We start from the raw sequence: 26,028 nt of genomic DNA on the forward strand, positions 1-26,028 counted from the left end.
GCCTTTCCCTACTGCTGACCTCCAAGGCAGACAAGAGCTGGTCAGAGCTCCTGAAGCTCCGTATGTGGTCTATGTAAATGTGCAAAGCACAGATGGGACACAGCAAAGCAAGGGCTGGGTCTGCCTCCTAGGGGGAATTGCTGCACTTATTTTTGCAGAGCACCGGCCAAATACAGCTGAATGTGCCATCAAAATTACCAGCAATAAGAGAGCTTCCACTTTTCTTTTAAAGGTGAATAGAAGAGTAATCACACAAATACTGGTAACCACTTGGCTCCAAAGCAAAAATACGAATGAGTGGATGCACACCAAAATATTATAAACCCTTTTTATGCTATTCAGAGGTGATTGGGACTCCCAAGTGAGACCACATATGTAACGTTGAATGTGACTGACTTGAAGGGAACTTGCCGTTATGGTAATGGGCGTGACATTTCCGGAAAGACCCTCTAAATGGTTTACCAATCACAACGGCCTGGGCCAGCTAACCTATCAGAGCCCTTTTTGTGTTTCAGAAGGAGGGGTTTCATCAATAAAGGGACTAAACAGGGCGTTTGAGACAGACTGGGAAGAAAGGTGCGACAATAATATTAATTTATGTGGAAAATAATGAGTTTTTGGAACAATCAAGCATGAAAACAAATTCTATTATACCACAAAAACCAAATCAAGACTATTATTATACAAAAGTCAGGCTAAATGTTTTATTTATTGAAGATTTATTTGACTTGGGTAAAAAAAAATAAAAAATAACTAATAGAATCCTATCTCACTGGTAGGTCTTTCAGGGTGGCCTGGGGTGGGGAGGTATCCAAAGTAAATCAACTGGTCACTGGGGTTCCACAGGGATCAGTTCTTGGACCCCTCCTCTTCTCCATATACACTACATCGCAGGGTCCCATCATACAGGCACATGGTTTCTCATACCATTGCTATGCTGATGACACACAGCTCTATCTTTCTCAACCAGATGATCCAACGGTAGCTTCACGGATCTCAGACATCTCGGCATGGATGAAAGAACATCACCTACAGCTCAACCTGGCAAAGACTGAGCTCCTTGTCTTCCCTGCAGCATGACTACAGCATGACTTCACCATCCAGTTATGCCGAGTTCACATTGCACGATTTTAGCCCGATTTTTCACTCGCCGACAGGTTTTGCGAAATCGCCGACAAATGCCCGAAATCGGAGGCAAATCGGTGCTCGTTCACGCGAGTGACAATCACGCAGTGTGAATTATCAAAGACGCGATCTGAGGGAATCGCTGACACGTCTCTGACGCCCGCAAAATATTTGGCATGCTAAATATCTGGAGCTGTCGGCGATTCACAATCATGCTGTGTGCAATGATTTCTGACTGAAAACTACATCGGCAATGACCTACAGCCAATGAGAGACCAAGATACAGGGCAGAGGGAAGTTCGGGGAGGAGTTATAGACCAGAATATCAGTATTTTAATAGATATATGAACAATTATATCATACAGAAACAAGCACAAACATTTTTTTAAAGTGAAGTGAGTACAAACATTTTTTTAAAGTGAAGTGAGTGACATGACATGACATGTGGCCAAGTATGGTTACCCATACTAGGAATTAGTGCTCTGCATTTAACCCATTCTAAGTGCACACACACAGCAGTGAACACACACCCGGAGCAGTGGGCAGCCATTTATGCTGTGGCACCCGGGGAGCAGTTGGGGGTTCGGTGCTCAAGGGCACCTCAGTCATGGTATTGAAGGTGGAAGAGAGCGCTGTACATTCACTCCCCCCACCGACAATTCCTGCCGGACCTGAGACTCGAACTCACAACCTTTGGGTTACAAGTCCGACTCTCTAACCATTAGGCCACGACTTCCCACAAACATTTGCTTGACCAGCCACAACATCAGCATAAATGACTTAACTGCCACACCTGACACTTTCATCTGGCCCACATACCGCGTGGAATGATGGCAATTGGGCGGTCCGCTCCTGTTTGCCAGATTTGGGCCGCAAGCAAGCGAAAAGAAGGCCCAATGTCAGCCATGAATAAGCCAAATAAAGCAGAACTGGCCCAAATCTGGGCCACATTGATATTAATTCTGGCCCAGATCCAACACCTTACTCCGGCCCACATACTGTGAAGAATGATGGCACTTGGGCGGTCCGCTCCTGTTTGCAAAATTTGGGCCACAAGCAAGCCATAGGAAGGCCGCATGTAAGCTATGACAATAAATAAATAAAAGAAAGTAGAACTGGCCCAAATCTGGGTCACTTTTATTTAAATTCTGGCCCAGATCCAACACCTTGCTCCGGCCCACATACTGCGTGGAATAATGGCATTTGGCCAGCCCGGTTCGGTTTGCCAGATTTGGGCCTCAAGTAAGCCTTAGCATTGCTGCATGTAAGCCAACCAAATAAACCAAAACTGGCCCTAATGTGGGCCACAGTTGATTTTTACTCTAACCCTGGTCTTCCCCACATTCCTCGTGTGGCCCACATGCTGCATGGAATGGTGGCATTTTGGCAGTGGTCCACAAGCAGACCAACAGCCACATTTTAGCTAATAATGAACCAAATAAACCATAAATATACATTATCTGGGCCACACTAAGCCTTAAGTGAGTTATGCATCAACAATACTCAACATTGTAAAGAGAAATTTAAAAATCCATAAATGTTCAAATAAGTTCCAGAAATGTGTCCTACTTGATAAAATCATTCCGACCCAAGTTTTGCACAAGCAGCAATTAAAATGTCACAGATAAATATTCAAAGACACATACCAATACTTTAAAAACTGTTCTTTACAAGTTTGAACTTAAATGCTTCTCACTCAGATTCTACCTACACAGTAAGTCTGTGAGTGTCATAGCTATGCTGTGTTAAAGAGCACACGACAAAGATGAAAGGTTATATATCATAAGTCTTTAATCTAACAAGGGTAAATCCAAACACAATATAGCACAGCAACATTCAAGACATGTAGATGTAAGACCAGACAAACTCAAAGTGAACATACAGTAACTTAAGTACTCAGACCAAACAAGGATAATTAACTAGGCACACCTGAACAGAATAATACAATCAACACAACAAGGGAAATGGTGCAAAATTAACAGAAACCGTGACAGTAAGATTACAATCATTATAGTGCACTTCTGTTTTATGCTGCACAGTACATATATATATAAAACTGCCATTAAAAGCATGTTTCAAAAAATTAATTGCTGCGTATGTATCCTCCTTAAGACTCACATCCAGATCACCCTGCATCAGTTAACTGTGTTGCATCCTACTAAAAGTAGCCAAATTCTATTAGGCCATATTTACAATTTCAAGCTTCCATTTCAAATAACCAGTGTCAAGTGTTACATCCAAGAAGTGGCCTCACTTGTCAAGTGTTACAACCAGAAGTGGTCCTCATCTGTTTTATAATATATGGGGCATATTTGCCATGTCAAATGTGGGACAAGTTGGCTTACACACTGATTAGCCAATGCTGACTGTGCCGTATATTTGCCAAAAGTGGCCCAAATAGTTAATTATTTGGGCAATATTTGTCTTTTTATATGCGGGCCACATTTGCAGCATCATATAAGGGCCACTTTAGGCTCACAGCCACATTAGCCAGTGTTCACTGTGCCATATCTTTGCCAAAACTGGCCCAGATACGTTTTAATATACCTGGGCCACATTTGCTGAAACATATGTGGACCACATTTGGTTTACACCCTGATTAGCCTTTGTTGATTGTGCCACATTTTTGCCAAAGGTGGACCACATTTGGTTGGCACTATTTGGGCCATATTCACTATTTACCACATGGGCTACCTTAGGGTCACATTCAGATTACACATTGCCGTGAACACCCCATCTTTGCCTACAGAGGCCCACATGTGATTTGATAAATTTGGGCCATTTTTGCTATTTTACATGTGGTCCACTTCAGACTTACATCCATTTTGTACGGACCATAAGAAGGCCACCAGTGCTGTATCATTGCCTTAAGTGGCCCACATCCGCATGCTATCTGGGTACCCTGCAAACAAGCAGAGCTGTACATGTGAACCGGTGGATAGATAAGAAGATAATTCATTATAAAAATCTAAACAGTAAAATGTGTATATATGTTATTTTAAAAAATATTTTTGAGGTTTATATTTCAGTTTAAAAATCCTGCAACAACCCTGTCAAACATTATGGACAGAATCTCTCTATTGTGATTCATCAACACAGTTTCACTGATGATTTATAACCAACCCAAAACCCAGGATAGAACGGCTGAGTGAATGTGGTCTGGACTGTGTGGATGAGGCTCATTGTGTCAGAGACGCTGTAGAAAGACAGAGTTCCTGCACTGTGATCCACAAACACTCCTATTCTCCTGCTGATGGGCTTTACAGGGAGATCAGTCTCTATCTTATTGTGTTTGAATGAGTAGCTGTCAGGAGTGCAGTACAAACTCCAGGACTGATCATTAGATCCAAACCAACATTTACCACCCTCTCCCTTCCTGCTGATGCTCTTATATGACACTGATATTAACACATTATCTCCACTCCACTCAATCTCCCAGTAACAGCGTCCACACACACTCTCTCTACACAACACCTGAGGCCAAAGATCAAATCTGTCTGGATGATCAGGATATGGCTGGACTTCGCCAGTGAATGTAATCACTCTGTTGCTCTTAGACAGACAGAGGCGTTGATTCGCTGTGTTCAGATCCAGAGTGAACTGATGGGAATCTGATGGAGATAAAACACATCAGAATCAGGAATCATGAATCAATTCATAAATCAGACACACAAACACGTGATCTTGTGTCTTGAGTCGTGAAGACTATAAAATCACTAAATATACTATTGTCCAAACCTGCACAACCTAAACCTACCTGCCACAGAACACATTCTGATACATATCTATTTATTCTCTTATATATCTTATATGTATGTTTTACCATTCTTATATATAACATTTTTATATAAGAATATTTTATCATTGTTATATATATAAAAAATGTTAAAATGCTCTGAACTCTCACTACACACCGGCTAAATGGGGAGGACTGATCTGGTCTCTTAGCAACAGTGACAGCAGCTGTTGCCGAGCAACAGTAAGGACTGTACTGGACTGTGTCAAACTGATGTTCAACCGTCTGATGCGTTTATGTACATCATGAACCAATATAAACTGTCTGTAAAATCACGTCACAGATCGACCACTTTAAAGTTTAAAACTGCAGTGTGAGGAATTATGAATTATGATCTTTTCATGTAGCTGAACTCTTCATGTTGGGTGTATCATCAGTGTCTCAGTACAGATGAGCAGATATCTGTGCAAATCATCATTTACATCATCAGTTATAAAACTCTTCTTTCACCTTCTACAGAAGAACATGAACACAATCAGTGAGTTTTTCTGCTGGTTTTCTTACTGACTTACATTGTAGGAAGTCGTTCCTGGTTCTGGGAACAATGTTGGTGAATGTGACTGTGGAAATCAACAGACATGAACAGTGTGATTCTCATGATCCTGCATCCATTTCTAAGACATTTCTAATATGTTCTACATATTTGACATGATATGAGCTGATGATGGACTGGTTTCTGAGAGCAGATGAATCTCCAGGACTTTACCTCTGTCTGAGATCTTCTTGAGCTCCTCTTTGCAGAAATCCTCCAGTTTGTCTCTCAGCTGACAGACAGATTTTCTCAGGCCATCAAAAGAGACGAGAGAACTGAAAGACATATTGGGTGTGTCCGTAGATTCAGGAGGTGCTGAGAGGGACTGGAAACTCTACAGAAAAAATAAATCAAAACTCATCAGCTCCACACTTCACCCAACAGCCTGCACTATGATTCTGGCTCTCAATGACTTATTTTTAGTAACTCATCTCAATCCAGCACTTTCATAGCATCAGCTACATTCTTGCGGACAGCTTTAGATATGGCTTTGGATGCGACTAGCTCAGGGAGTCCTGTACATTGTTCGGTTCCGGTTACAGAGCCTCCGCAGCAGGGCAACTGAATGACTGTGAGGCACCATAGTCGCGGGTCAAAACACCGCTCTTACGTTCCGATCAAAACATCAGACAGGTTATCCCCACTCAGTGACGCACCCACTGAGAAACCTAATCAAAGTGCTCAAGTTATTGGTGATTCTATCGTACGGAGCGTGAAAATAGAGACCCCAGCCACCATAGTCCAATGTTTACCAGGAGCCAGAGCGCCTGACATCTTGGCAAGTTTAAAAGTGCTGGCTAATGCTAAACGTAAATTCAGTAAGATTGTTATTCACGCTGGCACTAATGATGTTCAACTTCGCCAGTCGGAGATCACTAAAAATAACATTAAAGAGGTGTGTGAACTTGCAAGCACGATGTCAGACACTGTAATATGCTCCGGTCCCCTCCCTGCGTACCGTGGTGACGAGATACACAGCAGACTGTCGTCACTCAATGGCTGGATGTCTAAGTGGTGCCCGCAGAATAACATAGGTTTCATAGACAATTGGAGGAGATTTTGGGGCAGACCTGACGAACTAGAAAATACAAAAAACGTCCAAACCAATTTAAGAGTTTTTGGAAACTAAGATGGCGCCTGTGAGTGTGGCATGCCGTCTATCGCTCCTTACTACGTCCTGTATTTGGTTGACTTTATACCATACCCTCCAACTATGCCGAGTCTTTCGTTTATGATCGTCAGACACTCCTGGACATTCGCAATTGCTGCGTAGATGTCTACATAACACACAATGTACTTGTTTCATTCTTATTCCAATCTGACTTTGCTGCAGCATGGAATTGAACTGCTGGTTCGTCTGGTCAGAGGAGAACTGGCCCCCGACTGAGCCTGGTTTCTCCCAAGGTTTTTTCTCCATTCTGTTAACGATGGAGTTTTGGTTCCTCTGGCTTGCTTAGTTGGGGACACTTAATATCCAGCAATATCATCGACTTGATTGCACAGATACTGTTTAAACTGAACCGAGCTGGACGATGACATCACTGAATTCAATAATGAAATGCCTTTAACTGAAAATTGAGTGTTTACTATTGTCCTTTTGCATTATTGACACAATCTGTATTGTAAAAAGCGCTATATAAATATAAGTGACTGACTTAATACGATATAAAAGTTTACACTTTAACACTATGAATGTTAGAGTTTAAGAATCCTTAGATCAATGTTTACTGTGAAACACACTGTTTGTGAATATTTGCTCAAAAGTACATGTTTATAATGTGCTTAAAAATAATTTTGTTTTTCAGATATAACATGCCATTGTTGTACTCTATGATAGTATATACAAAGCATGTGTACATCTATGACTGCAAAATCATGTTTTTTTAATATATATTAGTGACTGATAATGTAATAATATAGTTGCTCCTGATATCAACATGCTCAGAGATGGTTTTTAGTGACCACATACCTGGACCACAGATGAGTCCTGCTGACTTTCCCTCGAGTCTCTTCGAACTGTTTCTCTCTGTACTAACATCAGAAGCTACATTGGACTGATATTCTACATGAATATGATAAAATAAGGTCCATCACTGACTGCTGATGGTGGTGCTGTTTTTGCTTCAGTGAATGGAAAGAAGCAGCAAACTTGGAAATGCCAGGTATGGTTTATTTGTTTCAACGGTTGAATAAGAACTATTTCCAGGAATGGCGCAACGGTGTGTGACTGTTCATGTTTCTGTTTAGATCAGTGTGCTCAATAAGATGTCTTTGACCTTCATTATGTATATTTTAAATATACTGTGTAGCAAATAACACAAAATTTATTGTGAAAAAAGCTTTGTTTTCTCCAAAATACAATCTTGTACATACTTGCTGCTCACATACTATTGTAGAGCAGTTTGTGCTGAATACAGTGTAATCAGACTTTAGCCATTAAAGGCACAATATGTAAGTTTTCGCCACTAGAGGTCGCATTTTCAAAACAATAACAAAGGCAAAGCTTGATGACCCTATGAAGGAGGATGTTCACGGACGAGGTAATGATTTAATTTTTTATTACCTGTACCTTCCACAGTTATTCAAACAGCAAATAAATTATACAAAGAAAGCGAGCAAAGAAAATTTACATTGTCAAAGAACATTATGACTGACTTATGTCTAGTGCGAGTTTAAGGACTTAAAAAACTCCCCTTATAATCAGTAAAGCTGTCTGTACACGGTTTTATGAATGAATCTCTTACATCATACGTACATCTGCACTTTGTTGTTTATGATGAGAGAATTTGCGTGAGAGCTGAATTCAGTCGGTGAGCGCTTGCAGTGAACATAAAACTCATCTGAATGCCTCTTATTTGTCATTGCATTCATAAACTCAACAGACTCGTGTGTGTGATTGGTTATGATGCGCAACACTCTAAAACGCATAAAAAAATCATGGTGCAACATTGAGATCAAATTTCAAAGCAGATCTAAATTTAATGCTACGGAAATGTTCATTTCATTTTCATTTTATTCGCAACAGCCGTAATGGATGTAGTTTAATTGTACAGCTGCATTTTTGTCCATGTGTTGCCATAGTGTCTACAAGTGGAAACTGAGGATAGTGTGGATATTACGTCATTGATAGGCAACAATGACCAGGGACGAGTCATTATTTAAAATTGTAATTTCTCTGTATTTACAAATCCTTGGGAACTTTTGGGATAGCATAAGTATACAACTGCATGTAATATATCACACTGTGCGCACTGTACGAAAATCTTACATATTGTGCCTTTAATATGTTTATAAGAAACTGAAAAAGCACAAATGTCAAAAGGGCATGTAAAACTTCTCTTCTCTTCTCTCTCGGACCCCAGAGGGTTAACATAATTAGTTTTACATTTGTTTATAAAACGGATAGTTCCGGTGCTTGATTCTGATTGGCTGAGCCGCGTTCGAAGCTGTTGTAAATGACTCTACAAAGTAACATACACCTTTGTTTACGTTTGTCTGTTGCTCGGCAACCACTTTGTGGCAACCATAACTGTTTCTGAGGAGCTACATTGTTTGGTGGAAGAATACTGTTTTTATTAATATCATTACACTTTATTTGCTCTGTTTTATTTTGTGAAACCTTACTACATATATGGAATAACCGTTTTATAAAAGCAATAAGCCCCGTGAAGCCGTTGTTTACAGTGAATTTATAACAGCTCCGCTTTGCGTCGTACCTAACAACACCCCTTAGCTTGTTATAAATTCACTGTAAACCACGGCTTCTTGGGGCTTATTGCTTTAGTTTGCTGCATCTGTGTACACCACCATCAGACTGCAGAACACAGCCCCAATCTTCCAATTATCTAAAAATAATAAATGGTTTCTTTAGTGGTACACAACTTCTGAATCCAGCCTCTTGCAGCCGATTACGTACAGTTAAAGATCAATTGCAAGTTCGTAAAAATGGTATAGTTTTGCAGGTCTTTAGAAGCTGTTTTGAGGTGGTCCCACAAAACACAATTTTCCTAGGTTGGTCATCATTTTTGGCCACTACGTTATGTTAATAAGCTTAATTACAACTCTGTAGAGATGTCTGTAGGTATACCTTTTGGGCATTCCTCATAGATTGGCCATTTTTCCTCTCTCTGTTTTTCCTTTCCTCAGGCAATGCCCCAGTTTTGGCTGTGCGAGTTGGTCATTGACACACCTCATCTGAGTGCTGCCCTGTTGGGTTAAGTTGTGGCTGTTTGAATGCAGAAAGGATAAGTGATCCAGAGACCCTGCAGCTGTGTGCTTAGAAGAGTCAGGGGGTTGGCCTTGCCACTGGTTCCCACATGGGAGACCCTATTTCTGCAGGCCCCCACTCTGCAGGCCCTATTATAACTCCTAGCATTGGTAGTACGCTTAACCACCTTTCCTCTTCCATCTCTTTCTTTGTTAACTCTATTGTGTAGTACAAAGACACCAAACAAAAAGTAAAAAAGTTGATGACCCAGGTAGCTTAAGTCATTAATTAACAATCATCGCGTGCACGATGCGTACATCCTACATTATCCGCCGGAACGGCTTGCACGTATGACAGTCAGCAGAAGTGAGAAAAAAAATATTTATAACAACGCTGGCGTGGTTGTCTGCTGCTGCTCTCCGGTCTACTCTCCGGTGATCCCTGTTTTAATCTTTTGTCTCAGCTTGTTTTACCGCCCTGGACTGGACGATTTGGATTGAAACCATCTGATCTCTGTGAGTTTTGGCATCTTTGATTGGATGTTTAGCCTACCCCACTATCTGCTTTCCTGCTCGTCACTGAACGTTCGTGAGCCTTCGATCCCTCAATTACCCCCAGTTTTGCTGTGTATCCACCCATGGGTAAGTCTCCACTTTCTCGCTGGTCTGTTACCTGCTTTTATTTTTCGGGTTTTAAAGGTCTGGGGCATTTCTTTCCAGTTTGCTCCTTTCCTACCCAATTAGTTTTCTGGGTGTTTTTTTGTGGTGTTCAGGCTAACGTGTTCTCTAAAATGGTCGTGTGGGAGACGAAGTTGAAAGAATGATGCGCTGTTTTTGGCTGAATGTTTTTGCCCTGCTTGCCGGTTTTTACAGATTTTTTGTAGTGCATGGCATGTCAGTCTCACCTGTACCTTTGCCCGTCATAATACGTTTTCTACAATGGCTCCATGCTACTAATCTGAGGAGCTTCATCATTTGAACCTGCCATCACCTTTACAAGCTGGAATTTACAAAACTTGTGTTGAGTTGTGGATTGCTCTTCATCCACGCTATACTTATCGAAGCTTATGTCCAACTGTCAATTTCTCTCACACATCTGCTGACAACCTCATACCTCTTTTTGGTGTTCCTCTTGTGTTTCTCGTGCTAGTTCTGGTGCTGGAACTGGAGTTAACTTCTGTAACCTAAGACCTCTGGAATATTCTTCCACCCGTTCACCGTCTACTCACACGTCAGAACTGGCTCGGAACTCGGACTGCCCGGTCAAATTTGCAGTAATAAATGCTAGATCCCTGTCTAACAAATCTTTTATTTTTAATGACTTTTTAACTTTTCTTATTTGTAACAGAGACTTGGCTTAGCCCTGGTGACTATTCAGCTCTTAAAGAACTTGCTCCTCCAGACTGCCTGTTTTTTTAATTCTCCAAGAACCGTTGGCCGTGGAGGTGGATTAGCGACAATTTTCAAGTACTCTATTAAGTGCATTCTTCTGCCTGATGAAAACTTTCTAAGCTTTGAGGTGCAGATCTTAAAGTTTGATCTCCCTACCCCCTTGCTCTGTGCCCTGGCATACAGACCACCTAATTTTAATAAGGATTTCATTCAAGAATTTTCTAACCTTCTGGCCTCCCTGATGCCACATTATGACAGTATTCTGGTCCTGGGTGACTTTAATATTCATGTCTGCTGCCAGTCTAAAACTTTGGTCAAAGAGTTTTTATGTCTCATGGACTCTCTTAATTTTGAACAGTTTGTTTCTGGTCCCACACACCAGAAGGGTCACACCCTGGACTTGGTGTTCTCACGTGGTTTTTCAGTGACTAACCTTGAAAGTTTTGACACTGTTATCTCTGATCATTATCCAGTCGTTTTTGACTCTTTGTTAGCTGGTACTCACTCCAGACAATATCACTCACAACGTCTTTTTAGACGTTTTGATTCTTCTACTGCTAGATCTTTCAGTGATGTCTATTTATCTTCCCAAACACCTATTGTTGGTAAAACCCTTTCCTCCTGTGTTCATCCTGATGTTCGGGTGTTCTTTTTGATAGTACCTGCACTGCTACATTAGACTCAATTGCTACTCTGAGGTTACAAAATCCAGTATGGTGAAAAAAGTGCAGCCCTGGTTAAATGGGCCCACTCGCATCGTCAGACAAGAGTGCAGGCGTGCTGAACACAGGTGAAGGAAGGACAAACTTCACATATCATATGAAATTTTCAGGGAGTGTCTTAAGCAGTATCAGAATGCTGTTAGGGAGGCACAGTTAAAATATATGTCTGATTTAATTGCACAAAATTCTCAGAGGCCAAAGGTTCTTTTTAGCACAATTAATGCCCTTGTAAAGCCCTCTTCTAGTGTTCCATCTGAAGTTTCTACTGACCTGTGTGAACAGTTTTTAACACATTTTATCCATAAAATTGAGGATATTCGCTCCAACATTTCATCTCAGAGTTCTTCATTCCTAGAAATGCCTCCCTGTGACAGTGCTCTCTCGTTTTTTCAACCTGTGTCGCCCTCACAGCTTCATGATATTGTTTCTAGTATGAAATCCTCTGTTTGCCCTTCTGATGTTTTGCCTTCACATATTTTTAAAGAGGTTTTTCCAGCTCTAAGTCCAGTTGTGACCTCCATTGTTAATAGTTTGTTAGTCAATGGGGTGCTACTACCAACTTTAAACATGCTACAGTACAGCTGTTGTTAGAAAAAAACCCTCATTTAGATCTGCATGACATGAATAACTGTAGACCCATTTCTAAATTGTCTTTTATTTCTAAAGTTTTGGAAAAAGTTGTTTACTCTCAGATCTCTTCATACCTGGGTGCTTTTAGTATTTTTGACACATTTCAGTCTGCCTTCAGGGAGCTAAACAGTGAATCTGCTTTGTTGAAGGTTTTTAATGACATCTTACTTACTCTGGATGCAGGTTCTGGCTGTATTTTAGTCTTGCTTGATTTAAGTGCAGCTTTTGACACTGTAGATCACGATATCCTTTTACACAGACTAGAACATGCAGCTGGGCTTCGGGGCCCTGTGCTGGAGTGGTTTGCCTTTTACCTCAAAGGGAGAACATTTTCTGGTAGAGTAGGGAATTGTTTTTCATCCCATGCTCCAATCCCTTTTGGTGCACCCCAGGGTTCCATTTTGGGTCCTCTTCTGTTTGCATTATATATGCTTACACTTGGTCATATTATTCAGAGACACAATTTATCAAACCACTTTTATGACGTTGACACTCAGCTCTACGTTCCTATCAAAAACAATAACGGTTCTGTGTCTGTCCTGTTTGACTGTCCGTCTGACATAAAATTTTGGATGGACATGAACTTATTACAGCTAAACAACAACAAAACTGAAATTGTTATCTTCGCCCCATCAGATATGACCTCTGACATAGTCAATCAGCTTGGTTCTCTATCTTCAAATGTTCATGATTGTGTCAAAAATATTGGTGTCATTTTTTATTCCAATTTAAGTTTTGATAAACTGCTTTTAACAATAGCACTAATCTGCCAAAATGTATTGCCAAAATCAAGATAATGCTCTCTAAGAAAGACCTTGAAACTGTTATTCATGCATTTATTACTTCAAAGTTGGACTACTGTAATTCTTTATACCTGGGTTTGCCTAATTCTACTGTAAAACTTCTTAAGAAACACACTTTTAACACAACTCTTTTAGAGAACTACAGACCGGTTTCCCTTCTACCTTTCATTGCAAAAACACTTGAACGAGTTGTGTTCAACCAAGTCTCAGCCTTTCTCACACAGAACAACCTCCTGGACAGCAACCAATCTGGCTTCAGAAGTGGACATTCGACCGAGACTGCCTTGCTTTCAGTTGTTGAAGCCCTAAGACTGGCAAGAGCAGCCTCCAAATCTTCTGTACTTATTTTGCTGGATCTGTCTGCTGGTTGACAGGAGTGGTTAGGAGTTGACACTCCAGTGGTTTGTAAAGTGACGTGACATGTGGCCAAGTATGGTGACCCATACTAGGAATTAGTGCTCTGCATTTATCCCATCCTAAGTGCACACACACAGCAGTGAACACACACACACCGTGAACACATTAGCACACAACCGGAGCAGTGGGCAGCCATTTTATGCTGCGGCGCCCGGGGAGCAGTTGGGGGTTCAGTGCCTTGCTCAAGGGCAGTTTGCAAATGGTTCAAAACATAGCAGCCAGGCTACTGACTGGCACTAAAAAGTATCAGCACATTACTGCAGTGCTTGCCTCTCTCCACTGGCTACAGGTTAATTCCCAGATTGATTTTAAAGGGGTCATATGATGCGATTTCAATTTTTCCTTTACTGCTTTTTGTTTTTAAAGCTTAACATGGACTTGTTCCTCAGTATATCAATGATCTTCTTGTCCCGTACAATGCCTCAAGATCCTTACGCTCATCCAATCAATTTTTTCTTTCTGTTCCTTGCGCATGTTATAAAACTAAAGGTGACTGGGCTTTCTCGGTGGCTGCTCCTAGACTCTGGAAAAATCTCCCTCTCAATATTAGATCTTCTCCTGTGTCTACTTTTAAATCCACCTCAAAAACTTATTTGTATTCTTTATGTTTTAATTGAGGGTGTAAATTCTTCATTTGTCCTCTTGGTGTTGATCCAGTATGTTTATTCTGTTTTAATTTTGTTCTTAAATTGTACAGCACTTTGGTTGCAACTTTTGTTGTTTTGAAATGTGCATTATAAATCAATAAACTAAACATATTATTATATTATATTATTGTTTTAGGTTTGGGCTATTTTGCTACAGCCATAAATATATAACTTTTAAAAATAATGTTACAGGTAAACAGTTTAAAAACAAATACATTTTTACAGAGGCGGACAGTAACTAAGTACATTTACTTGAGTATTGTACTTAAGTACACTTTTTGAGTATCTGTACTTTACTTGAGTATTATTTTTTCTGGGAACTTATGACTTTAACTTCACTACATTTGAAAGACTCTGTATTTACAGGATTTCACTGTCCACTCTGTTCAAATGTGGATGAATGGCTACACATAGATGTGTGCACACTGTCAGAGCTGTGTGAGATCACTACCATACTGCGGGTGGGTAGGGGTGTTAATTTCTTTTCCCCCTTAGGTTTTTAACATTCTAAAAGCTGTTTATTCCAAAGATACTACAAGCTAGTCAGTGTATTCAGTAGGAGTAATGTATCGTAAGTTGCTTCAGAAGTATTGCAAGCATTACGTACAACAATAAAACAGTGCATTGACATGAAAAAGGAAATTTACTTTTGGTACTTAAGTACTTTAAAAAGCAAGTACTTCTGTACTTTTACTTGAGTAAAAATCTGTCTTTACAACTTTTACTTGTAATGGAGTAATATTTGACCAGCAGTATCTGTACTTTCACTCAAGTAATGGAGTTGAGTACTTTGTCCGCCTCTGCATTTTTATAAAGATCACCTTTAATGATCTTCATAAATTTGAATGAAAGTTACTCAAGTTGACTGATATCACAAAGAAATGAGATAACAAAAGGAAAAACAAGGTAAAAAGTTTACCTTTCAGTCCAATCTGATTATTTTTGTATCCAACTGGAATCTGATCTAAATGACTGACTGTCCACACATCGCATCACTTTGTGTGTCTAGTTGTGCTTTCTGGAATAATGGCATTGATTTTTTTATGGCAATGGCATTGCTGGTAGGCATCCAAACAGATGACATTTGGATTTGGACCGACATATTGAAAAAGGCTAATTTATCTCCTCTAGAAGAAAGATCTCAGGAAAAAGATTTTCAGAGATATAAGTCATTTGTAAGTGCTGTCTCTTTAAGAAAAGAAAATTATCAGATCTGACTGATGATTATATAGCACAACACTTGACATTAGCTGACAGAATTGCAGTCAACTGCTCATTCTTCTGTCATGAACTGTTTCTCTGTGAGTCTCTGTCACAGCAGGATCTGCTCAAGTCCACTATGATCCTGTTCTTCTAGATCTCTGTTACCTGCAGGAACTGGATGTGATCCTGTGTGTGTGAAAGCTGCTCCAGCTCAGCGTCTCTCCTCCTCAGATCATTGATCTCCTGCTCCAGTCGCTCCAGTCGTCCTTCAGCTCGACTCACTGCAGCCTTCTCCTGATCTCTGATCCACTGTGTCACCTCAGAGCGGCGTCTCTCAATGGAGTGGATGAGCTCAGTAAAGATCCTCTCACTGTCCTCCACTGCTGTCTGTGCAGAGCGCTGTTAGGACACACAGTGATTCAGGCTTCAGTGAGTCTGAACTGAGACGGAGACAAACTTCTCTTCTTCTCCAGACTCACCTTATGAGACTCCACAGCCTCTCTCAGCTGCTTAAGATCTTTCTCTCTCTGCTGGATTCTCTGCTGGAACGTCTTTTTCATCTCTTTCAGCTGGTGCTGGAGGACAAACGGATGATAGTAAATCTCACAGAAAACTACTACCACAAAGTCCTCAAGTGAACAGTTGATATGACTCCAATATCAGTGAAGTTGTGAGACTAATGAGTCTAAAATCTAACGTGGTAAGGTTATAGGTTCAATCATAAGTGCCAGCATTATTTTGTCAATGCCTAGTTTTAGAGGGATAGTTCACCCAAAAAGTTTAATTCTGTCATCATTTACTCAATTTAATGTCATTCCGAACAAATCAAATATGCCGACATGACAAAAACATCAGAGCCAGGTTGCATGAAAGTCCTTAAGCTAAGAAATCCCTTAGTTATAAGGTTAAGGGAACCCTTAGTGAAACTTGGGTTGCAAGAAAAATCCTAAGGGTCAACTTAAGGAACCTTAAGGCTGTCATTAAGTATTCCCCTTAATTATCTAAGTGTTCCCTCAAGCGTTGCTACAAAGTCCTTAGTAACTATTTCACCTTGATAAATTTAAGGGACCAAAACAGCTCGCTTAAGTCATCTTAAACTCAGTATCTGCAGGATTTTTAAGCTCAAATGTAAGACTTAAGACATTTTTTGAGACCTGCACAAATAAAATATCATATGAGCGTAGTAGGGCAATGACTATGGTAACTTATTAAACTGTAAAATGACTGTAAAAAGCATGACTTACAGGTTTTTACAAAACAAAAGGTTTTATATAATTTTTTAAGAAAACGGATGAGTTGAATCAATTATTATATTAAATTAAACAATTATTATTAATCATTACATTAATTAAATAATAATACAAATGTAATGTGTCTTAATTGTTTAGATATTTATGATGCATTATCGTCTTGTCGATCCACCTGTTCACATTTACAACTCTTGTGTGTTTGCAGCATCAAAACATGGGTTAATTTTCACATTTGGTAAATTTTCCTTCATTGGTCAGCAGGAGGCGCTTTCACTTTAGAAAAAAGAGGTTTCCTCGGTAATGACTATACACAAAGCAGTGCAGAAACAGGCAGCGCTCGTTTATTTGTTCGTGTTTTAGTTGGTTAGGTTTGTATTTGGTTATGTTCTGTTAATTGTGAGACGTAGTAACTATAGCAACCGCGGCACCCATTGCCGTATGTTGCCAGGAACTACCGTGAAACGCTTAGTATAAACACTTAGGTAAGGGTGACAGTTAAGATGTTTGTTGCAACACTCTTAAAGAAATCCCCTACCTTAGGGATTTTTTCCCCCTCAGGAATACCCCCAAGTCAAATTACTTAAGGACTTTCATGCAACCGGGCCCAGACCTCACTGGCTCATGCATTTCACAATGCCAACATATTTGGTTTAGGTTCTGTATACATTGACTGATAAAATAATTGATTTGATTTGAGAGTGAATTATGACTTAAATTTCACTCTGTTCATTATACAAAGTAATTGTGATGCTTCAGAAGACATGGCTTAAACCCCTGGAATTGTATGGTTTACTTTTATGCTATCTTATTTGAAGTATTAAAGCTTTTGAAGCCCACTGCTGTTCAGTGTATAGATAGAAGAGACAATCTTCAAAATACTTTACCTTTTGTTCCTCAGAAAATATAAAGTCATAAAAGATTGGCACAACACAAAGAAAGGTAAATTATGCAGAATGTCACTTTTTTGGTGAACTATTGCTTTAAGTTCATACCTGATTCTCTGTCCTCTGTGCTGCAGCTGATACAATGTTGTGGTTTTTATGTTCATCCATCATACACTGCACACATATACATTTCTGGTCAGTACAACAAAAAAACTGAAGGAGCTTCTCATGTTTCTGGCAGATCATCTCCTGCAGTCGTCCAGTGGCTTCAGTCAAATTGTGTCTCTTTCCTTTAAACAAACTCTCATGTTGTTGAAGGTGATTCTGACAGTAAGAGTTCTGACACACCAGACAGGACTTGACGGCTTTGTATTTTATTCCAGTACAGACGTCACACTGCACTTCTCCAGCTCCAGCGTAACAGTCAGCAGTAAGTTTGGTCTTCTTCAGTTTCTCCACCACTTCAGCCAGCATGGTGTTTCTAGCTAAAGCAGGTCTTGGACTGAAGGTCTGTCTGCACTGAGGGCAGCTGTAGACTCTCTTCTCATCCGCCTGATCCCAGCAGTCTGTAATACAGCTCTTCCAGTAACTGTGTCCACATTGGATGGTCACTGGATCCTTCAGGAGATCCAGACACACTGGACACACCGTAATGCTGCCTTCTGCCATGTTACTGCATGAATACAGACACACAAACACAGAACAACCAAACAACATTTCAGTTTCTTTTTCCCTGTACTGAAGAGGTTTGTATTTTGTTCTTCTGTGTTTGAGTGATGAGTGTACAACAAATTTGTCAGCAAGTCTTTAGTTGTTTCAATGCAATTTTTTAAGCTGACACAACTTGTAGTTCCCTTTCAATCGGTCACTTTCGATGTCACGTCGATATCAACGAATTGGGAATCTTGCTAGAGAGAACAATCTACTTTAAGTGTAAACTAAACGAGCCAACGCACATTGGTATGCAGTAATTGCATCCAGCTGCCGCTGATCACAGCGCTGGTATAAATAGGAAGCAGGTGTAACGCATACTCAGTTTTTCGCTTAGGTGCCGAGCGATATCAGTCGTTCTATCAGTCGTACCAAGCTTCAATTGTGAACGACGAGTTCAGCACTCTCCAAAGGAGCTTCTTCGTTTTGGTGGTACGGCGCTACAGCGGTGGTCAGCCATCCCCCCTGTGCGCTTCAGCACGCTAAAAGAGCCTTTTTCCCTAAAAGAGCATTCACAGGTGGGTGCGTCTTTTCAAAGACGACATTGCGTCTTGCAAACTCGACATTGCGTCTTTGTAAAGATGTTTCATCTTGGTATAGATGCCGTTCCACCCATGCGTTTCTCGATGCGGTCGTTACCTGGTGCCAGATGATAGTCACGATCACTGCCTCACGTGTCTGGGCATTAAAGGGGTCATATGATGCGATTTCAAGTTTTCCTTTCTCTTTGGAGTGTTACAAGCTCTTGGTGCATAAAGAAGATCTGTAAAGTTGCAAAGACTAAAGTCTCAAATCCAAAGAGATATTCTTTATAAAAGTTAAGAGTCAGCCACGCCTACCTAAAACGGCTCGTTCTAACACGCCCCCACATATCTACGTCACTATGTGGAAATATTAGCATAATGCCGCCCAAATGTGCACGCAAAGAAAGAAGGCGTGGTTTCAGAAACAGCAGTAGTGTTGATGCAGCATGTCAGGGAGACGCTGTGTTTCTGTGCGAAAGCAAAAGCACTTTATTTGGCCTTCCGGAAGTAGATGCAATTAGGAATCATTGGTTAAGATTTATTTACAACAGAACAGCACAACCCAGATGTTCCAATTTGTGCAACGCATTTTATGGACGACAGTTTTTTTAACCTAGAAGAGTACAAGGCTGGCTGTGCACAAAGGCTATTTCTAAAAAAAAAAAAAAGTGTCAATTCCTACTTTGCTATGACAATCTGACGCTTCTGGTTCTGAATCAGCGACTGTAAGTATGTTTTGTTACTAGTTTAAGTATTTGCTATTGAATGTTCAAATGCGGAGTTTTGCGCAGCGCAGAGTAACGCGTCATCTATGTGTGTGTGTGTGTGTGAGAGGGGAACAGGATCACATCACAAGAGCGTGAACTGTCTGTCAGAAATCATAGCACGTCAGCTGTCTTAACCGTGGCTTGTGTACTGCATCATCACTGTGTCTGTCACGCGACTCTGTTGCCCTTTCGGGCTTGAACTGATGGTAAAACTAACGACATTATTAACTGTCTTGATATTTACTTTGAAAGCTGAAGCGATTATGGTAAGGGGTGTTACATTTCCGACGCGGCGCTTGTCAGAGGAAGGGGCTTTGTTGAAAACTACGTGTTTGAGAGAGGCGGGGCATAGAGGACCTACAGTAATGTACAGTATTTGAAAAATAATGTGTTTTTTGAAAATTAAAGCATGTCAACATATTCCGTTACACCAAATACACAAAATAATGATCTTTAAAATAGCATCATATGACCCCTTTAAACACGCTGAGGTGGCGTTCATGGATGAGTCATGTTCTCATTGCGGAAAGATGACCATCTCGGAGTTGCGGACCAGGCTCCATTACCTCAAAAGGGGTGGAGTTCCGGAGCCGCTACCTTGATCTAGTGCTCTTCCTGGTAGAAGTCAGGGGAGGACTACTTCAGGCAGTAGCTCAGGCGGTCTGAGGGTCACAGTGATGCTACCCTTCCGAGGAACCAACCTCCCTGGGACCCTCACTGCTCTAGCACTCCGCAACCCGTTGAGCTGCCCAAGGAACGGGCTGGGTCCTCTAAAAGGAGCGTACCAGAAGTATCCTTTGGGGCTCCGCCCGACGATCGGATGTCGATCGCTGCATCAGAGGGCGAGCCAGAGCTCTCTGGAGAGTAAGGTTTCTTGAATTGGATCCAGAGATGACGGCTATGCTTGCCCGGGCTACTGAGAGGGTAGGGCTCGAGTGGAAACCTCCACCGTGTCCCAAGCCCTCGAGGTTGGATGATAGGTTTCTCTGGGTGGCTCGCACTGATTCTCAGCACCCTGCCCTGGTGCCATTCTTCCCGGAGGAGCATGAGGAGCTCACCAGGTCGTGGACAGCTTTTACCATCAGAAACTGGCTTGCTAGCTCCTCCTTCCTCACCACTCTCAACAGTGTTGCAGCTAGAGGGTATATGGAGGTCCCCCCCATGGAGCGGTCGGTAGCGAAGCAGTTGTGTTCTAATACCGCTTCCACCTGGCAGGGCAAACCGTGCCTTCCTTTCTGGGCCTGTAAGCATTCGTCTGGTCTGACTAGCAGTGCTTACGCGGCCTATGAAGAGGCGGCCTTGGCCTTACACGCTATGGTGCTGCTGCAGGTCCACCAGGCTAAAGCACTGAAGGACCTGCATGAGGGTGGTCATGATCTGGAGGTTCTGAAAGAGCTCAGAACCGCAACTGACCTCGCACTTAGAGCGACGAAGGTCACTGCAAGTTCTCTGGGTTGTGCGATGTCCACGCTTGTGGTCCAGGAGCGCCATCTCTGGCTGTGTCTGGCCGACATGAGGGACGCTGACAAAGTTTGGTTCCTCAACGCGCCGTTTCCAATACCGGCCACTTCGGCGATGCAGTCTAGAACTTCTCGGCTGTTCTCGGCTGCACAGAAGCAGACAGAGGTGACCCAGAGGTGGAGGGAGCTGCTCTTCGGGAGATGGTGAACACACCACTTCCTCCTCTGGAGGAGGGCCAGGTGGAGAATCCTTGGTTTTGTTTTGTCCTGCTGCCGGCCTCATGGTCAGTGGTATCCAAAAACTCGACAAAAGAGCAGTCTCCTCTATCTCTGGGTCCTAAGAGGGCATGGAGAGTTGTGGACGGTCCAGACCCGGGTCACCTCTGTTGCCAGCAGGCAGCACTGGGTGATTCGAGAGCGGTATTAAAGGCTCTACTCACGCACCCTCTGCCCAACCGTGGAAGCAGGTAAGTGTTGCACTGCACACTCAGACCCTGCTTCGGTCAGCCCACAAGAAACGCATCTTTGGATTAATACGTCCACGAGATTGGTTTGCAGTGATCGACTTAAAGGATGCGTACTGTTATGTCTCGATCCCCTTGTGCCACACACCATTTCTGCGGTTTGCGTTCGAAGGACGGGGCATATCAGTACAAGGTCCTGCCCTTAGGGCTGTCCCTTTCCCCCGTGTCTTCACAAAAGTTATGGAGGGGGCTCTTGTTCCCCTGAGAGAGCAAGGTGTTCGCATCTTCAACTATCTTGACGACTGGCTCATACTAGCACAGTCTTGGGAGTGGTTGTGTGAGCACAGAGACCTGGTGCTCTCAGACAGTTGGGTCTTTGGGTCCACTGGGAAAAGAGCAAACTCTCCCCGACACAGAGGATCTCTTTTCTCGGGATGGAGTGGATTCCACTTCAGCACTGGATCCATGGCCGAGCACCGAGGTTTCTGCGTTTCTTCGGGCAGGAGTGGCCCTGGAGCAGGTCTCCAGGCATGCTGTGGTACATATGGATGCCTCCACCACCGGCTGGGGTGCCACGTACAATGGGAAAGCAGTCTCAGAGGAGTGGACGGGCCCCCAACTGCAGTGACATATCAATTGCCTAGAGTTGTCAGCAGTGTGCCTTGCCTAGAGCAAAGAGCGCTTACGAGGCAAGCATGTACTGGTCCGTACGGACAACACTGCGACCGTTGCATACATCAACCGACAAGGTGGTCTGCATATTCTAGGTTTGCTCAACCAACAAGCTGTCACGAGCTGTGCTCCCTGGAGAGTGGAGACTCCATCCCCAGATGGTCCAGCTGATTTGGAGACATTTCAGAGCTGGTCAGGTAGACCTGTTTGCCTCGCCAGAATCCTCTCACTGCCAGCTGTTTTACTCCCTGGCCAAGGGAACACTCGGCACGGATGCACTGGCACACAGCTGGCCGCAGAGCCTGCGCAAATATGCGTTTCCCCCAGTGAGCCTTCTCACACAGACACTGTGCAAAGTCAGGGATGATGAGGAGCAGGTTTCGCTCATTGCGCCCTAATGGCCCAACCAGACTTGGTTCTCAGAACTGATGCTACTTGTGACAGCCCCCCCTGGATGGGGCACCCTGTGGCACCAACGTCTGGATCTCTGGGAACTCCATGTCTGGTCCCTGGACGGGACATGGAGGTTCTAGGTGACCTACTCCAAAAGGTAGCGGACACCATCACTTCGGCGTGAGTACCGTCTATGAGACACGCTTACGCCTTGAAGTGAAACCTGTTCATTGAGTGGTGTTCCTCTCACCAAAAGGACCCCCGGAGATGCCCGATCAGAGCCATGCTTTCCTTTGTGCAGCAAGATTTGGAGCGAAGGCTGTCTCTCTCCACCCTTAAAGTCTATGTTGCTGCTATTTCCACTGATCACGACCCCGTGGAGGGGAAGACGGTAGGGAAGCACAACCTGGCCATCAGGTTCCTTAGGGGGGCGAGAAGGTTGAACCCTCATCGTCCTCCCTCTATACCCTCTTGGGACCTGAGTCTGGTGCTCAGATCACTCCAGCAGGGCCCATTTGAGCTTTTGCAGTTAGTTGAGATGAAGTTTCTTTCAATGAAAACCTGCATGCATTTTCGGTCGACGAATTGTGCCTAGAGTTTGGGCCGACTGACTCTCAGGTAACTCTAAGACTCGGCCTAGCTATGTGCCCAAGGTTCCTACTACTCCCTTCAGGGATCAGGTAGTGAACCTGCAAGCGCTGCCCCCTAACTTTGCTCTGTCCCGTCTGCACTTTAAGATTGTACGTGGACCAGACACAAAGTTTCAGAGACCTCAGAACAGCTCTTCGTCTGTCATGGAGGTCAGAAAAGGGGGAAGGCCATCTCCAAGCAGAGGATGGCCCACTGGATAGTGTAGGAGGCTGGGTGCCATATGTAGTGATCCCATATATGTATTCTTCCATGGTATAGCTTTAAGCCCGTGTTTCCCCGTCAGACTTTCTCTGCCATCTCTACAAAGGGGTTACAACCACCTCTAAATCTTCCATAAGGGGTTAATCCATACGTGTAAATGCCACCTGAAACCTCCTTCAGGAATTATGGGGCTTCCTAGGGCTGGGCGATATGACCTAAAATCAAAACCTCGATTAATTGAACACTTTACCGCGATTACGATTATTGAATGATTATTTTAATTTTGTTTATTTATTTACTTTTTGCCCTCATAGTTCATTAAAAGTTTGTACTGTAAATATACTGAACTATTAAAAGAGATATTTTTTTCTAATGAAAGAGTGCATTTATCTTTCATTTTCTGTAAACAAAATAAATGAATATTGCAATGTCAAAATAAGCGATTTTTCTTTCTTTTTTTTTGCAATTAGGGAGAAGCGATTAGTCAACAGAAGAGACGGACGACTGTGCGTGAGTGTTTTGCGTAATACTTGTTTATAGATCTGCTGTTTGAATTATTACTTGTTGCTAGGAAGGAATATTTCATTTTCTGCCTATTTATACTTTGTATTTTCGTTGGAGTTTGTATTTTTGATTGCACTTACTGGTAATTATAATAATTGCCCTCGGCTAAGAAGGAGCCTGTGTTATTTACATTGCTCCCTTCCTGCATTTAAAACTACATTCTGTGACACAAAAAGAGTATTATTTTTAAAATTATATTGTTAATTATGCATGACATTTGAGAAATACCACAAGTGAAGTGAAGTCTGATATCACTTGCAGCCAATCAGATTCGAGGACCAGGAAGAACTGTTGTATAAAAATAAATAAAAGAACGAACGACTTTCTTGTGTTATATATGTATGTATGTACTCAGGAGCTCCTGGAAACCACATCAAATTCCTTGTGTGTTTTGTGCACACGTGGGAATAAAGCTCATTCTACATACGTACATTATTTGTATATCTGCTGATGTTGTTCTTGCCATCATATATTATTGTTTCCATGTATAGACAGTAAATGGTATTTACCCCATATTTGAATCAGCTGCAACAGGAGCAGATGTCTTCACATTGCCCTGACGCTGAGCTGTGTGTGTGTGAGAGAGAGAGAGAGAGAGCGAGAGGATCACTCCCTGCACAACATAAATCAGACAAACACCTGAGCAGAGTAAAGAGGAAAGTTTGTCAAACAATCACACTTTTAAAACATTACCTTGTTTGTATTTGTTTGCCAACTCCTCAGCCAGATGATTCTGCTTCATCTTCCTCAGGATGCCGACAGTGATCTTTACAGCTTCTTCTGGTCCAAAACACGCCACCATCTTATCCACTGTTTTGAACCGATCTGCATTCTCCATTTCACATTTTGATATACACTCATGATCATTCTGTAAGTGCCACTGAAACTCTTTCAGATCATCTTTGACCAGTTCCATCAGTGAGTTCAGGAGCAGCTCTTTAACAGACGCTATCGTCCTTCCTTCACTGATTCACAGCTGCAGGACAAGAAGAAATACATCTGAAGTACTTTCAACCTAAACCCTGAAATCTTATTTGGATTATGAAAAAAAGCTCTGATCAAATCAAATCTCTCAGAGGCACCTCATCCGACCTCATCTGTCAAGCAGTCAGAGATTCCGCTCTAACTCACTGTAGTAAACAGCAGGCAATATAATTTAATGATAATATAGTAAGAAGCTCTAACTTAATGATATCTCACAAACCCTTCGGATTGGTCAGATGACAAACTTCCTGCAATTTATATAATTTATAAATGTATATTATTATTTATTCAACCATCTTTGATTGTACTTTACTGTCAAGGTGAAACTCCTGGCTGATACAGGAAGGAAATTTCAGGTTTATTAGTGCAATAATAAGCAGAAAGAGGAACTCCAACTCAAATCATAACTTTATTCGCAAAAACAAAACAAATCATACCCTATATATTGTATTGTTATATATCGTATTGACAACTCATCAGTTAAATATTTACCAACTTATATTCTGCATAACTGAATGTTTTTAAATAAACACCGACAAAAACGATAGAAGTTTTTGGGCTGGACGATAAGGCGATATATATAACATTGATATAAGTGATCACCCAGATTTAGACCAACCTATTTTGTATTTAAATAAAGCGTTCACAGGCAAATTTGCTTAAATGTATTTCCCCGGAGTCGAAATCAGGCACATATAAATGTCAGGAAACTCCAAAGGGCATCTCAGGAACGGCACTCCAGTGGTTTGAGTCTTACCTCTCAGATAGGTCCTTCAAAGTATCTTGGAGAGGTGAGGTGTCCAAGTCGCAACATCTAGCTACTGGGGTGCCTCAGGGCTCAGTTCTTGGATCACTTCTCTTCTCTATCTACATGGCATCACTTGTCTCTGTTATTCAGAAACATGGCTCTTCATATCACTGCTATGCTGATGACACTCAACTCTACCTCTCATTCCATCCTGATGATCCGACGATAGCTACTCGCATCTCAGCATGTCTAACAGACATTTCTTGTTGGATGACGGACCAT

General features: G+C 42.0%; 1 protein-coding gene across 1 annotated transcript; it reads right to left on the minus strand.

Moving 5' to 3' along the window:
- Positions 1 to 4,215: 4,215 nt before the first annotated feature.
- On the minus strand, positions 4,216 to 18,276 carry LOC107667819 (tripartite motif-containing protein 16-like). The gene is made up of 6 exons (XM_016459533.1): positions 17,716 to 18,276; positions 15,953 to 16,048; positions 15,639 to 15,872; positions 5,570 to 5,787; positions 5,434 to 5,456; positions 4,216 to 4,736 (listed from the first exon to the last, which is right to left on the minus strand). The coding sequence occupies exons 1-6, from the start codon at positions 18,274 to 18,276 to the stop codon at positions 4,216 to 4,218; spliced, it is 1,653 nt and encodes a 550-aa protein (XP_016315019.1).
- Positions 18,277 to 26,028: the final 7,752 nt, after the last annotated feature.

Source organism: Sinocyclocheilus anshuiensis, unplaced genomic scaffold (assembly GCF_001515605.1).
Source record: "Sinocyclocheilus anshuiensis isolate Anshui unplaced genomic scaffold, SAMN03320099.WGS_v1.1 scaffold2538, whole genome shotgun sequence".
Classification (NCBI taxonomy): domain Eukaryota; kingdom Metazoa; phylum Chordata; class Actinopteri; order Cypriniformes; family Cyprinidae; genus Sinocyclocheilus; species Sinocyclocheilus anshuiensis.

Coding starts and splice junctions, on each gene's coding strand:
- LOC107667819 (XM_016459533.1), bottom strand. CDS start 18,276: ATGGCAGAAGGCAGCATTACGGTGTGTCCAGTGTGTCTGGATCTCCTG. Junction 15,873..15,952: donor AGGCTGTGGAGTCTCATAAG/GTGAGTCTGGAG, acceptor GTGTCCTAACAG/CGCTCTGCACAGACAGCAGT. Junction 5,457..5,569: donor CCATCATCAGCTCATATCAT/GTCAAATATGTA, acceptor CATTGTTCCCAG/AACCAGGAACGACTTCCTAC.